The 14,931-nt window shown below is 37.3% G+C and overlaps 1 protein-coding gene across 1 annotated transcript in view; it reads left to right on the forward strand.

Annotated features, from left to right (window-relative positions):
- Window positions 1–14,931, forward strand: part of C2cd6 (C2 calcium dependent domain containing 6) — a gene marked incomplete at its 5' end in the record, with an annotated part of 123,566 nt that overhangs the window by 79,042 nt on the left and 29,593 nt on the right. Inside the window, 1 exon segment of the mRNA XM_029566263.1 lies at window positions 12,059–12,120. Within this exon segment, the coding sequence (XP_029422123.1) occupies window positions 12,059–12,120 (62 nt within the window).

Raw genomic sequence — 14,931 nt, forward strand, 5'->3', positions numbered from 1 at the left:
CCAAAGTTTTTGTCTGTTCTATAGATCTACTTATGAACACATTCTTCTAACTCGAGAAGTTTCTTTTCTCAGTGATATTATTATGAAGACACATTCAACATATCTCTAAACCCAAAGGTGATAATGAAAATATTTAACAACCTATTCACCATAAACATGGAAAAATAAGACCACACAAAAATGATCACACAATACTAATGGATCAGTGTTCCCAGAGGCCTTCTGCTGAATGTTGGAGTTGAGGGAAAGAGGAAATTCCTAAGGAATCAAAGTAGCCAGGACAATGCATGTTAAAGAGGTATTGCGACATTGTCAAACAACTAGAACAGTCATAGTTACACAGTAACTACATATTCCTTCAGAAGAGACTACAGTAATCAAAATGAAGATAAAATAGAAAGATAGTGGTCACACATGTTACAGACAGAAGATGAGCAAGTAATTGTATATATAAATTCTTGGGCTGCAGAGAATATCCTCCATTTAAGGACTTATGGGGAAAAGAATCAAATCAAAGTGTGATTAACAAGAATAAATTCAGCAAATTAAAAATTTGGTTTAGTTTGAATATGGTAAAATAAAGAACATCTGCTCTATTCAGGAAGCTATTCTAGAACTTAGGATATCAGCTTTAGAAACTAGTATGTTAAATGACAAAAATAAGGTACAATTAAGGGATTGTTTATTCTTGAAAAAATATTCAGAATAAGCTATTTTAGTAGACAGGGTATTTGGTTACCTGTAATATGATACTACTATGCTTTGAATGTGTCTCCGCAAAGCATGTGCTGGAAGTTTAATTCTCAATGCAACCTTGTGAGGAAATGGGGCTAATGAGGGGTGATTGCATCATGAGGGGGAGTCAGTGAAGCAGCATCATTATCATGGGAGTGATAACAGCATTGAGTTAGGGGATCTGTAAGCTCTAAGGGGGGACCTTAGTTCTCTTCTCCCTCTCCCTCTTCCTCTCTTGCCTTTCTGATTTCTGCCATAGGATGATGCAGAAGGCTTTTGCTAGATATAGTCTTTTGACCTTGAACTTCTCAGCATCTAGCATTATAAGAAGTAAATTCCTGTTCCTTATAAATTACCCAGTCTTTATTATAATAGTATGGAATAGACTAAGACATAATGTTGGCACTGATGAGTGGGCTTTTTCTCAAAAAGTACCTGAAAATGTACAAGCAGCTTTGAAAGTGGTTAAAGAGTAAAGATGGAAGAATCTGGAGGGTCAGGATATAAACACTCTAAATTATCATGGGCAATTAGAATGGGCAATTCTGGTAAGGCTCAAAAGAAGAAAACTGTTCAGAAAAATCTGAAATTTCTTGGAGGTTATTTGAATAGTTGTGATCAGAATACTGCTAAAAATACGAATAAAGGCAATTCTGAAGACGTGTTATATGAAAATGGGGAACAAGATATTAGAAACTACAGAAAAGGTCATCCTTGGTAGAAAGTGGCAAAAAACTTGACTGAATTGTGCTCAGGCCTAAAGACTTTAAAGAAAGAAAAATTTAAGAATTAGTAACTAGGATATCTGACAAAAGAAATTTCTATGCAAAATATTGAAGTTTCATCGAGGTTTTCCTTCATGGCTATTTTTAACTGAATATGTCAAAATGCTGGAGAAGAGAAATGATTTAAAGAAGGAATTTGTAATCAAAAGAGAGGCAGGATGGAAAGATTTGGAACAGTCACAGCCTGGTCATATCAAGAATGAAAAGGCATGTTGAGGAAAGTAAGAGATTAGCATGATCAGAAGGGAAGGAACTGGGTGCTGTTCATCAAGACAAGACAATGGAATGAAGACTCTAACGGCTCTTCGGAGACCTTTGAGGTAAAGACCTTGACAGCAAGGTTTTGAAAGAAGCATTTGCAGGATCTCAGCATTTGCTGTGTTGTGCCACAAGTATCTGCTTCCCACCTTCTGGCACAGTGCGTCCTTGATCACTCCAGCCAACTCAGTCATCCTAGGTGTACTTCATGCAACTCCACCAGAGGGCCAAAGCAATGGTCCTGATAGCAGCACATGGTGGTAATTCTGCAGATGCACACGGTTTGCAAGATGTGGAGGCATGGATACTGCCACATGAATTTCAAGGGATACCATGTACAGCCTGGGCGGGCCCAGGAAGAGACCTGCCACAATGACAGAGTCACTGCAGAGACCACCCCCCTCTATGGCACTGCACAGTGGAACTAAAAATCTTAGAGCTGTCAGCACCTAAGACCAACATGCAAGAGCTGCAGGCAAGAGACTGGGGAGAGCTGCCACCTAGGCTGCATGAAGACAGAGCCACTTGAGGCCTTGGGGGTCTGATCCTCACCTGAGTTCCCAGGCAGTGGGGCATGAAGTCAAAGACTATTCTAGAGCCTTTAATATTTGATGCTTTTTAAAAACTTTTTATTGAGCTTTTAAAATTTCATACAATTTTTCCCACTCACATTCAGACCCCCTCCCCCAGCCATGCCTCCCCCTTCCCCACTAAACCCTATGCACTCTGCCATACATGCTGAGTCCTATTCATTTAGGTGTTTGTACCCAAATGTCCTTCAGTGTAAATGCGTCCACTGGAGTCTAGTCACCCCATCCAGTGGTTGTATGGACGTCATACTCTCCCTCACCCAGCAGCAACCAGTCTCAAATTGTTCTTGATCTAGTGCTGACCCGCCACCTATGGCTCACCTCCCCTTTGGGCCCTTGTTTAATTGAGCTGACATAGGTCCTGCTTTGGATGCCATCGCTGCCACAGGCACACATGAGCAAGCCTCCATTGGTCTGGAAGCCTCCGCCTTACACATTCATGAACCAGCCCTGGCTCTTACAATCTTTCTGCCTCCTGTTCTGCAATGGTCCCAGAGCCGTGGGTGGGTGACGTTCCATATAGAAGTCCCATCCTACACTCTATAGTCTCTTATTCTCCAAAACCTGGTCAGTTGAGGCCTTCTGTGTGTAACACACTCTGATGTACATGAAAGCCTCACTGGTAAGAGTTGAAGGGGGCTTTAGCCCTCTCTATACCCCTTATCCTACTAAGTTCCATGAGCCTTGGTTGTAGGAATTCGACTGTAGATGTGTCACCTAGTACCAGGCATCTCCCAGGTGTATGTTCTCTATGGCTGATCAGATGTGCATCTCTGTGGGAGCCTCCATCTAATGCAAAAAGAAGTTTCTTTGATGAGTGCTGTATGGCATGTTTGTTGCTCTAAGGGAGGTCTCTGCTATCTGGCACTGTGTTCCCTTCCAAGCAGCTCCTAGGTATACATATGCATTAATGTTCAGACATTCTATGTACATTTCTCATAGGGTTTCTAGAGTGTCACTTTTCCCTCTAGGTTTCCTAGCACCCCCGAGATTCACTCATCTCTATTCTTTTTTCTCCCATCCAGCCTCCCTCCCTTCCTAGTCACAGTGCAACTAACCCTAACCCTAACCCTAACCTATTATTCCCACCTTCCCCCTAATACCTCTCCATTTCCACCATCTTTCCATTCCTGACTTCCCTCCCTCCCCCACACCATGGTCCCTTGCATGTCCCTCCCTCCTCTCTTCCCTGCTGATTGCTCATAATTTTTCCACCTCCCTCAGGTAGCATCTGTTCTCTACTATCTCCCTTGCAGGTTGTTTCTTTTCCTTTACCTCCATGTATTTTTTGCCTTTACCCAGCTCCTGGTGTTACTTCATAATTTATATACTCACATATAAGGGATTGGTGCTACAATCCACAAATGAGGGAGAATATACGTCGCTTGCTTTTCTGCGTTTGTGTTACTTCACTTAGTTTAACACTCTCTAGCGCCATCCATTTACCTGCAAATTGCATAATTTCATCTTTTCTTACGGCTGATAACTCCATTGACTAGATGTACCACATTAGCATTAATCATTCATCAGTTGAGAGACATTTAGGTTGTTTCCATTTCTTAGCTATTGTGAAGAGAGCAGCAACAAACATGGATGTATAGGTATCTCTACAGTACGATGAGTCCTTTGGGTATATGCCAAGGAGTGGTATCACTGGATCATATGGTAAGTTCATTTTTAGTTTTTTGTGCTTTTCATAGTGGTTGCTCAAGTTTGCATTCCCACCAGCAGTGAATGAGCATTCCTCTTTCTCCACATCCTCTCCTGCCTTTGGAGTCTTCTGTTCTCTTGATCTTGACCAATCTGACTGGGGTAAAATGAAATCTTAAAGTGGTTTTGATTTGCATTTCTCTAATTACTAAGGATGTTGAGCACTTTTTAAGGTGCTTCTTGGCCATTTTTATTTCTTCGCTTGAGAACGCTCTGTTTAGTTCTATCACCCATCTTTTTATTGGGTTATTTTCTTGTTTCTTTTTTGAGTTCTTTGTATATTCTAGATATTAATCCTCTGTTGGATGTGTATCTGGTGAAGATTTTCTCCCATTCAGTGGGTTTCATCTCCCCTTCCTTGTTTCTTTTGCTGTACAGGAACTTTGTAATTTAATGAGATCCCACTTACTGATTTTTGACCTTAGTGCCTGAGCAGCTGGTGTCTGGTTTAGAAAGTCCTTTCCTGTGCCTATACTTTGAAGGGTGCTGCTTGTGTTTTCTTCTAGCAGTTTCCAAGTTTCAGGTTTTATATTCAGATCATTGATCCATTTGGAGTTGACTTTTGTGCAGGGTGAAAGATAAGTGTCAAGTTTCATTTTTCTGCAGGTGGACATCCAGTTTTGCCAGCACCACTTGTTGAAGATGCTATCTTTCTTCCATCGTGTGTTCTTAGCACCTTTGTTGAATATCAGGTGGATGAAATTATATGAATTCATGTTTGGGTCTTCTATTGTGTTCCATTGAGCTACATGTCTATTTTTGTGCCAATACCATGCCGTTTTATGACTATAGCCCTGTAATATGATTTGAGATCTGGTATGGTGATCCCCTTAGCATTATTCTTTTTGCCCAAGATTGTTTTAGCTATCCGAGGTCATTTGTGATTCCATATGAATTTTAGGATTATTTTGTCAAGCACTGTGAAAATATCATGGGTCTTTTGACTGGGGTTGCACTGAATCTATAAATTGTTTTTGGTAAGATGGTCATTTTCAAAATCTTGATTCTATCAATCCATGAGCATGGTAGGTCTTTCCATCTCCTAGTGTCTTCCTCTATCTCTTTCTTTAGAGCTTTGAATTTTTCATTGTAGAGACCTTTAATGTCTTTGGTTAGGTTTATTCCTAATTTTTTTTGAGGCTATTGAGAATGGGAGGGTTTCCTCTAGTGCTTTTTCTAATTGCTTGTTATTGGTATATAGAAAGGCTACTGATTTTTGTAAGTTGATTTTGTATCCTACCACTTTATTTAAAGCATTAATCAATTCTAATAGTTTTCTAGTGGAATTTTTTGGATCTCAGATGTGTACTATCATATCATCTGCAAATAGGGATAATTTGACCTCTTCTTTTCCAATTGGAACTCCCTTTAATTTCCTTCTCTTGTCTTATTGCTCTTGCAAGAGTTTCCAGTACTATATTGAAAAGGAGTGGAGATAGTGGACAGCCCTGTCTGGTTCCCAATTTTAATGGGAATGCTTCCAGTTTTTTTCCATTTAGGATGATATTGACTATGGGTTTGTTGTATACAACTTTAATTATGTTGTATGTTTCCTTCAGACCAACTCCTTCTAGGACTTTTAACATAAATGCATGTTAGATTTTGTCAAATGCCTTTTCTGCATCTATTGAGATGACCATGTTGTTTTTGTCTTTAATTCCATTTATGTTTTATCTCATTTATTTACTTATGAATGTTGAACATCTGCATCTCTGGAATAAAGCCAACTTGATTATGGTGGATGATATTTTTGATGTGGGTCTGTGTGCAGTTTGTGATTATTTTGTTGAGTGTTTTGCATCTATATTCTTTACGGTTTGGGGCCTATCGTTTTCTTTTTTCATTGTATCTTTACCTGGTTTTGGTATTAGAGTGATACTGGCTTCATAGAAGGAGTTTGGGAGTTCTCCCTCTGTTTCTATTTTTTAAAATAATTTAAGCAGTATTGGTTGTAAACTTTCTTTAAATGTCTGGTAGAATTCTGCTGTGAATCCATCAGGGCCTGGGCTTTTTTTAATTGAGAGGTTTTGTGTTGCTGTTTCAATTTCTTTATTTGGAGTCTGTGTAGGCTGTTAATCTCCTCTTGGTCTAACTTTGGTGGTGGCCATAATTTTAGGAATTCATCTATTTCTTTTAGGTTTTCAAATTTAATAGAAATGGATTTTTAAAGTATTCCCTCACAGTGTTTTGGATTTTTTTTTTTTTTTTTTTTTTTTTTTTTTTTTTTTTTTTTTTAAAAAAAAAAAAAAAAAAAAAAAAAAAAAGAGGACGATAAATCTTTCACTGTGATATATCAAAATAAGGCTAAGGGTCTGTCTATCTTGTTTAACTTTTCAAAGAACCATCTCTTAGATTCATTAATTTTTATATTATTTTCTTTGTTTCTATTTCATTAATTTCTGCTCAAAGTTTTGTTATTTCTTCTTGTCTACTAGGTTTGGGGTTGGTTTGTTCTAGTCTTTCCAGGTTCTTGAGTTGTACTGTCAAGTCATTTACATGTGCTCTTTCTGATTTTTTTTTAAATGTAGGCAGTAAGAGCTATAAGCTTCCCTCTTAGGACTGCTTTTGGGGTGTCCCAGAGGTTTTGTTGTGTTGTATTCTCAGTTGCATTTTGTTCCAGGAACACTTTTATTTCTTTCTTAATTTCTTCTTTGACCCATTCTTGATTTACAAGTGTATTCTTTAATCTCCATGAGTTCATGTATTTACTAGAGCTTCTTTTGCTGTTGATTATAAGCTTTATTGCACTGTGGTCTGATAGAAGGCACTGAATTTTTCAATTTTTTTGTATTTGTTGAGATTTGTTTTGTGTCCCAGAATGTGGTCAATTTTAGAATAACTCACATGAGTTGCTGAGTAGAAAGTGTATTCTTTGGTGGTTGGGTGGAATATTCTGTATATGTCTGTTAGGTCCATTCCATATATGTCATTTAATTCAGGGTATTAAAGTTGCCCACTATCACTGAGTTGGTGCCAATCTCTGTTTTATAGTCCTACACTACTGATTTTATGAAATTCGGTGCTGCAGAGTTTGGTGCATAAATGTTCATGATTGTAATATTTTCTTGGTCAATTGTTCCTTTGATTAGAATGAAATAACCCTTTGTCTCTTCTGGTGAGTTTTAATTTGAAGTCTATTTTGTCAGATATTAAAATTGCAACACCTGCTTGCTTCTTAGGGTCATTTGCTTGGAATATTTTTTTCCATCCTTTCACTCTAAAATAGTGTCTATCCTTGAAGGTGAGATGATTTTCTTGGAAACAACAAAAAGATAGGTTTTCTTTCTTGATCCATTGCACCAGCCTGTGTCTTTTGACAGGGGAGTTGAGGCCATTGATATTTAGTGTTAATATTGAAAGGTATAGCTTGTGTACTGTTATTTTAATTTCTTTGTGTTTGTGGCCCTGTTTTGTGTTTTCATTGATATACCTTTATTTTCTTTCTGTAGCCTTTTGGGCATACACATTCCTTTCTTCAGTCCTTTGTATTGCTTCAAGTATTCTCTGTAGTGCTGGTGTGGAAGACATGAATTCTTTCAGCCTATTTGTGTCATCGGAAAATTTTCTGCTCCCCTTCAACCCTGATAGATAGTTTTGCTGGATAAAGTATTCAGGGTTTGCATCCATGGTTGTTTAGAATTGGGAATACTTTGTTCCACGATCTCCTGGCTTTCATAGTTTGCACTGAAAAGTCAGCTGTTATTCTGATGGGTTTTCCTTTATATGTAACTTGTTTTTCTCTAGCTTTCAGTACTCTCTCTTTGTTCAATGCATTTCATGTTTTTACTATGATATGTCATGAGGCTTTCTGTTCTGATCATGTCTTAATGGTGTTCTCTGTGCATCTTGAATCTCTATAGGTATATCTTAATCTAGGGAAGCTTCCTTCTATAATCCTATTGAAAATCTGTTCAATGAAATTGGTTTGATTTTCTTCTCCTTCCTGTATGCCTATAATATGTAGATTTTGGTGTTTCATGTTGTTCCACATTTCCTAAGTATTCCAATTCTGTATTTCTTTGAATTTTGCATAGACTTTGCTTAAGGAGTCCAGATCTTCAACTTTATCCTCCAGTCTTGATATTGTTTTCCATTTCATTCATTCTTCTTGTGAGATTTTCTCCTGTTGTTTCTAATTGGTTTATTGAGCCTTTCAGTCCCATGTTCATTTCCATTTGGGTTTTCTTCATTATTTCTCTTTAGTGAATTTGCTTTTCAATTGTGAATTGTTTTTGATATTTCATTAAGTCACATATTTGTATATTCTTGAGCTTCCATCAAAAGTTTATGCCTTTCCTCTTTGAGTTGTGTTTTCTTGTAATTCTTTGATCATGTTTATGATTGTTCTTTTAAATTCTGTGTCCTGGGGTTCTATAGAGTGGTTCTCAATGTTCTGCCCTTCTGTAAGACTGGTGAGTTTTGTTAGGGACATATTTTCTTGGTTTTTCATATTATATATTTTTGTGTTTCCATCTGGGCATATGGGTGTTCTTTGTCGGTTATGTGTTGAACAGGAACTTCTACTCTGCTTTTGTTCAATTTCAGTTCAGAGTCCTGGCTGAGCAAGCCTGTCTGCCTGATCCTGAGGCTGGGAATTTGCTGGTGAGGGGGCCACCTGGATGATAGCTTAGGGATCTATTGCAGGGTGGGTAGTTAATCTTGTTTGGAAAGGTAGTCCTGGGATTTGGGTTTAAGGAATAGGAGCCAGCCTGTTAGAGAGACTTGCAGGGACAGTGATGAGAGGAATCTATTTGGTGCTTTTTTGCCCTTGGGCTTTAGGCTGACTGAGGACCAGTTATATATTTGTACCACTATTTTATTTTGGAACAGGTAACTTGTTTCACAGGCTTATAGCTGAAGGCAAATTTGCCACAAAATGAATCATGTCTTGAATCTCCCATGTCTGATTTAGATGAAATCTTGGACTTTGGACTTTTGAGTTGGTGGACAGAAGGATTAAGACTGGGGTTACTGGGAATGAATAAATGTGGTTTTGCTTGTGAGAAATGCATGAATGTTTAGAGCCAGGAGCTGAATGTATGGCTTGAATGTGTCTTACAGAAAGCATATATTAGAAACTTAATCCTCAAGACAGAAGTTTTGGGAGGTGGGCCCTCTGAGAGATGGTTTTGCCATGAGAGTAGAGCGAATGATTTAAGAGTAGAGTTTTGTTGTAGGCATGGTTTTGTTGTAATTGAGGGAATGTGGCCTCTCTCTCTCTCTCTCTCTCTCTCTCTCCTCTTCTTCCCTCCCTCATCTTCATTTCCCTTTCCTCACCTTCTGCTTCCTGCCATGGAGTGATGCACCAAGAAGGCCCTCACCAGATCCTGGTCGTTTGGTCTTAGAATTCTCAGCTTCCAGAACTGTAAGGAATAAATTTCTATTCCTTTAAGTTATCCAGCCTCGGGTGTTCTGTTCTAGTTATACAAAACAGATAGCTACTTATAAAACTCTTATTCTGGCATATTTTGGATTCTTAGGATTCTTATAATCATAGAACTTTTGGAGTAAATTTGAAAAAACAGGTTCCTGGCTATATTATTTTAACTATTGGCTGGAAAATAGGAAATTATTCAGTTGAATAAAATGAGATTATAAAGTAGATCCTGGGATGGTGAGATGTCGCCGTGGTTAAGAGCACTGGCTGCTCTTGCAGAGAACCAAGATTCAATTCCCAGTGCCCATGTGGCAGCTAACAACGGTCTGTAACTCCCAGTTCCAGGGGATCTGATGTCTTCTTCTGGTCTCTGTGGGCTTTGTGCAACACAGGTGCACTTACACACATGCAGGCAAAATTCTCACACACATAAAATAAAAACAAATTTTTAATTAAAAAAATAAAATAGAGCCTATCTCTGCCTTACCACTGTGTCTGTGATCTTAGGTCATTGTCTTGTAAAAGTCCTAATTTCCCTTATTTATTTAGTCTGTCTGTCTGTCTGTCTGTCTATCATCTATCTTCTAGGGCTTCATACATGCTAGGCCAGTGCTCTACCACTAAGGTACATCCACAACCACTCAGTTTTTTAAAATGAAGTGTGGGCTGAATGTGGTGGCATTACCTATAATCCTAGCATTCAGGTGGCAGAGGCAAGAAGACTGAATTTGAGGCCAGCCTGGGCTATGTAGTGAGATTCTATCTCCAACAATCAATCAAACAAGCAATCAAAACATGGAGCTATGTGCTAAGACTAATAATTTCCAGTTACCTTAGATTGCCTTATTCAGTCTCCAGAACGTCACAGTATCTTGGATTGACTTACTTAGTCTCCAGAACTTTGTGAATACTTCACATATCTTATCTAACACAATGCTGTGAGGCTGGAAATTTCTGTCCTGATTTTACAGATGAGGACACTAATGCTGAGAATGTAATGAGTGCTTGCCTAACATGCAGGAAACCCTGAGTTCAATCACCAACATGCTATAAATTGGGTATGGTGGCACACACCTGTACCTAGGGAGGTAGAGGCAGGAGAATCAGAAGTTCAAGGTCAGCTTCATTACAAAGCAAGTATGAGGCTCATCCTAGGCTCTATGAGAGCTTCTCCTTTAAAAAAATATTTAAAGATTTCTAAATATATATTTAAAGTGATTTTGTTAGCTATATGGTGGTACCCACCTATAATCCTAGCACTTTGGAGATGAGGCAGGAGGATCAGGAGTTCAAGATTATCCTTAGCTGTGAAACCAATTGAAGGCCAGCCTGGTGGCCTATATGAGACCTTGTCTCAAAGAAACCCCCCCCCAAAAAAATAATTTTGCTATACTTTTTTAGATTTCAATTTGCTCATATATATTAGTTTTATATAATTAACCCCAAAATTACATACATTATATACAAATATTACGTAGTATGTTTACATTATAAAAAATAAAATATAATGCATTAAAGAGCTTATTTAGTAATGTTCAAATAGCATCTTTGTTGAATTCTTTCGATTATCACTACTGGTAGTTAAATTAGAGGTGTGTAGTTAGCCCAGTTACTTTTGAGCACCTTTCACTGAGATCTTCTGAGTCCTGGTTATTTGTACATGTACACTTCAATAAAGCTTTATAATTCATTGAAATACATGGTCATTACACTGCTTACTTTATAATTCTCTTGACTTACAGAAGACGTCTCTCTAGGATCACAAATTGAATTATTAAGGAAATACATAATTATTCACAAAAGAGATCTAGAATATAGGTTGCTCAGAATTAGGTATGCATAGCAAAGCTATGATAGAAGATCACACAAATAACTGTCAGAGGATAGTCTAAAATGACATACCGCCAAGATAACCTCCAAGAAGAATGGGTAAAAGTCACCTTTTAAACAAGCATTGAAACACTGCTTCATATACTGTACCTAATATTCATCAACCCTCAAAACAAATGTTACTGGGAGTATAATAGTTAAGTTTTTTAAAATTAACTTTTATTTTTGATATATCAAAAGCCATTGTCAAAGTGGAAATAATATAAACATTGACTACAATCTAAGACAATCTCTCATATGAATGAAATGTACAGAGTATGGTAACATATAACTTCAATCACTTAACAAATTCATTCCAACAGTGGTATTGAAAAATTTGTTATTAGGTGACAGATCCAAGGGTACAATGCATTCAGGCATCACAGTAAAGAGGGCAGTAATGATGGTAAGAATATGAATAAAATTTACATTGGTTTTGTGCTTCTTACCCTGCTGGCACAGTGTTAGATGCATTAGCCATTAAATCATAATACAGCCCTCCAAAGAGGATTTTCATCCCTCGACAAGTAAAATGAGGCCACAAAAGGCAAACTTACTTACCATTAGTTGTACAGACTCTTGGAATCCAAACCTCCTGTTCCAGAGCCTGTACTTTTGGCCACCGCTTTCACAGTCACTGGCCAAGAGATGTGTCTATGAAGTCAACTCATCATACGCCACAAGTGCCAACCAGTTTATATGATCTTTGGTGTTGTTTATTCATTCTTTTTCAGATGTGTTAATAATACCTCATAAGGCCCCGGTACAAGAAAATACAAATAAAAAAGGAAAAGCTGTAAGTAGACTGATACAGCCTTTAAAGACTATTGTTATTATTTCTATTGTTCAGAGTTAATTAATATTGTCGATAGTGTTTTTTCATGCAACAGACAGTGATTAACACAGAAAGCCACAACTGGCCAAAGTATAGAGAGTAAGAGATTGCAGCGTGCATGTTCCTGTATAGGACTCCTATATTAAACCTCTGCTGCACTCAGGAACCATTGTGGAAGAGTGGAGGTGGGGGGTAGACTGTAAGAACAAGGGGTGGTAGATGAGCACAAGGAAACAAGTTTACCAGCCTTCTGGGAACTTGCCTATGTGAATTTATAGCAATGTAACAGCATGCATAAGCTGAATCCAGACAAAATCCCAGCACAGAAGTGGGGAAGTGGGGAAGAAGCCCCCACCTTGACTGAGGAACTGTTGGCAACTGATAACTGCTGGGAGAGAACCTGTTTTCTTTAAAGGTGTGACAGTGGATAGGTTAACTAGGCTCCAGTGGATGGACCCACACTGAAGGACATTTGGGGATACAAATTTGACTCGATAGGCCTTAAAATATATGGCAGAGTACATTAATCCTGGTGGTGGGGGGCTATGAAAGTGATGCAGATAGGGGAGAGGGTCTAAATATGATCAAAATATATTGTGTGAAATTTGCAAAAATTCAATTAAAAATAAGTAAAGAAGCCCCATAACTGTTTTTTCACCCCAGTTGCCCATTAATACTTAAAGTTCACTATTTGGATTTTTTTCTTTTGAAAGTTAATTGTTTAAGATTTCCTTGTCTATATGCCATGTCAAACTAACAGCAGCTAGCATTTCAGAAATAGAATAGGAAGTGTATGACTTGGAATAAAGATCAAGAAAGAAACAAATAGTGAGATGAAAGTTGAGAAGGAAAATGTGGGGGCCTGGAGATGGCTCAGTGGTTAAGAGCACTGGCTGCTTTTGCAAAGGACCTGGGTTTGGTTCCCAGCACCCACATGGTAGCTAAAAACTCCAGTTCCAGGGTATCTGATGCCCTCTTCTGACTTCTGAAGGCATTGCATGACACAGGTGCACTTAAACACATGTAGGCAATACACTCATACACACACCAATAAAATAAAATATTAAAAAGGAGAAAATTTTGGTCTAGCTTAAATTTTTTTTTACCTTCAGAAGGCAAGAACTATGCTCACACAGGGAAGAAGATTCCATGCCCTGAAGAAGTGTCAATGCTTTTTTCTCGCAGTATTTAATTATTAACTCACTATTTAACCTAAAACATTGACATTTCATGCTAATTCTCTTTTGTTAGAGAATAGGGTTTGATATGAGAACTTCTTGGACTCCATTCAAGAGAATGTAGTTATCGTATGTAAAGTCTTCAGTCCTCAATTGTCTAGGACATTATGATTCTAATATTCAGTCGAGTTGTCCCAGTAAGCCATTACAATATCAGGGAAATTTTAATGTTTGATGTTCACTTCTTTCATAATAACTCATGAATCTAAAAATAGCACAAGAATTCCACTTGATTACCTGGTCTTCACTTTTATTTAGAAAAAAAGGCCATGATTTCTATAAGGTATCATCATTACAGAAGTCCAAGATTTCAAATCAGAAGACTTAGATCCTTGCACTAGTCTTTTTCGCTATTAGCTATGGTTAAATGGACCCAGTTCATGGCACATGTGGAACTGCCTACTGTGTAGCAGGCCATGGCAATTAACAGTCAGTGGACTATACTATGCTATAGGCACCATGGTAAGCTTTTAATGAGCACTATTTTTATTCAATGCTCACAAAGTAGGAATTTTTATTATTTATATTTATGGACGAGGAATTGAAGCTGGGTTTAAATAAATTGCATAAGGATATTGGGATATGATCCTGGGGTGCATATGATTAACCACCTTCTCCTGTCTGCCTAACCTTGAGAAATGAGAAATATTCAGTTATACAACATTTAATGATGTTATGCATTCTGAGAAATACAGTTTTATTGTGCAAAAATAGAGTATATTCACAAAAACTGAAACTGCTATGACATTACTGGGTAATATAATCTTATGAGATCAGTCATACATGTGATCAGTCACAGACCAAAAAGCTTGTGCAGTTAATAGTTGTATTAGTGAGTGTTATAGTATGGAATGAGGCACAAATTACCTACTGACCAACATGAAGTAGACAGCCTGAATAGTCCTATAGGCAGTAAAGAAATATGTGCCAACAAACTAAAGGAGTAAAATAATGTGATGATATAAAATGACACAGAAAAAAAAGCTTTTCACAAAAGCAATGCCCAATAATGATACAAAATTCTAAACAAACTTGTAATAAAAGGTAACTTTCTCAAAAACTCCACAACTTATATTGTATTTAATGATAAAAGACTGAATGTTTACTCTTAAAGACAATAAAAGAGGAAAAATGTTTTATTAGTTCTCTTTTATTACATTACTAGAAGTTTTGGTCATTGCAGTATGACAAAAAAAAGGAAATAAAACTCACACAGAGCAGAATGAAAGAAATAAAAGTATATTTTCATATGATAACTATCTACTACTAAGTATCCTACAAAAAAGAAAAATATAAAACTAGTAAGTGAATTCAACAAGACTGATGAATATTAGTTAAATATGCAAAAAACAATACTATTTCTATATTGTAACAACAGACAACTAGAAAAAATTTAAAGCACATTTAGAAGAGAAAATACATATAAATGTAACAAAACATACAAAATGCATAGGGTAAAAATTACAAGTGATGGTGAAATAAACAAAACAGACCACAGTGCTCTTGAACTGGAAAAGTCAGCATAGTTCTATTC

Source organism: Nannospalax galili, unplaced genomic scaffold, assembly GCF_000622305.1.
Source record: "Nannospalax galili isolate Female #2095 unplaced genomic scaffold, S.galili_v1.0 scaffold1199, whole genome shotgun sequence".
Taxonomy (NCBI): domain Eukaryota; kingdom Metazoa; phylum Chordata; class Mammalia; order Rodentia; family Spalacidae; genus Nannospalax; species Nannospalax galili.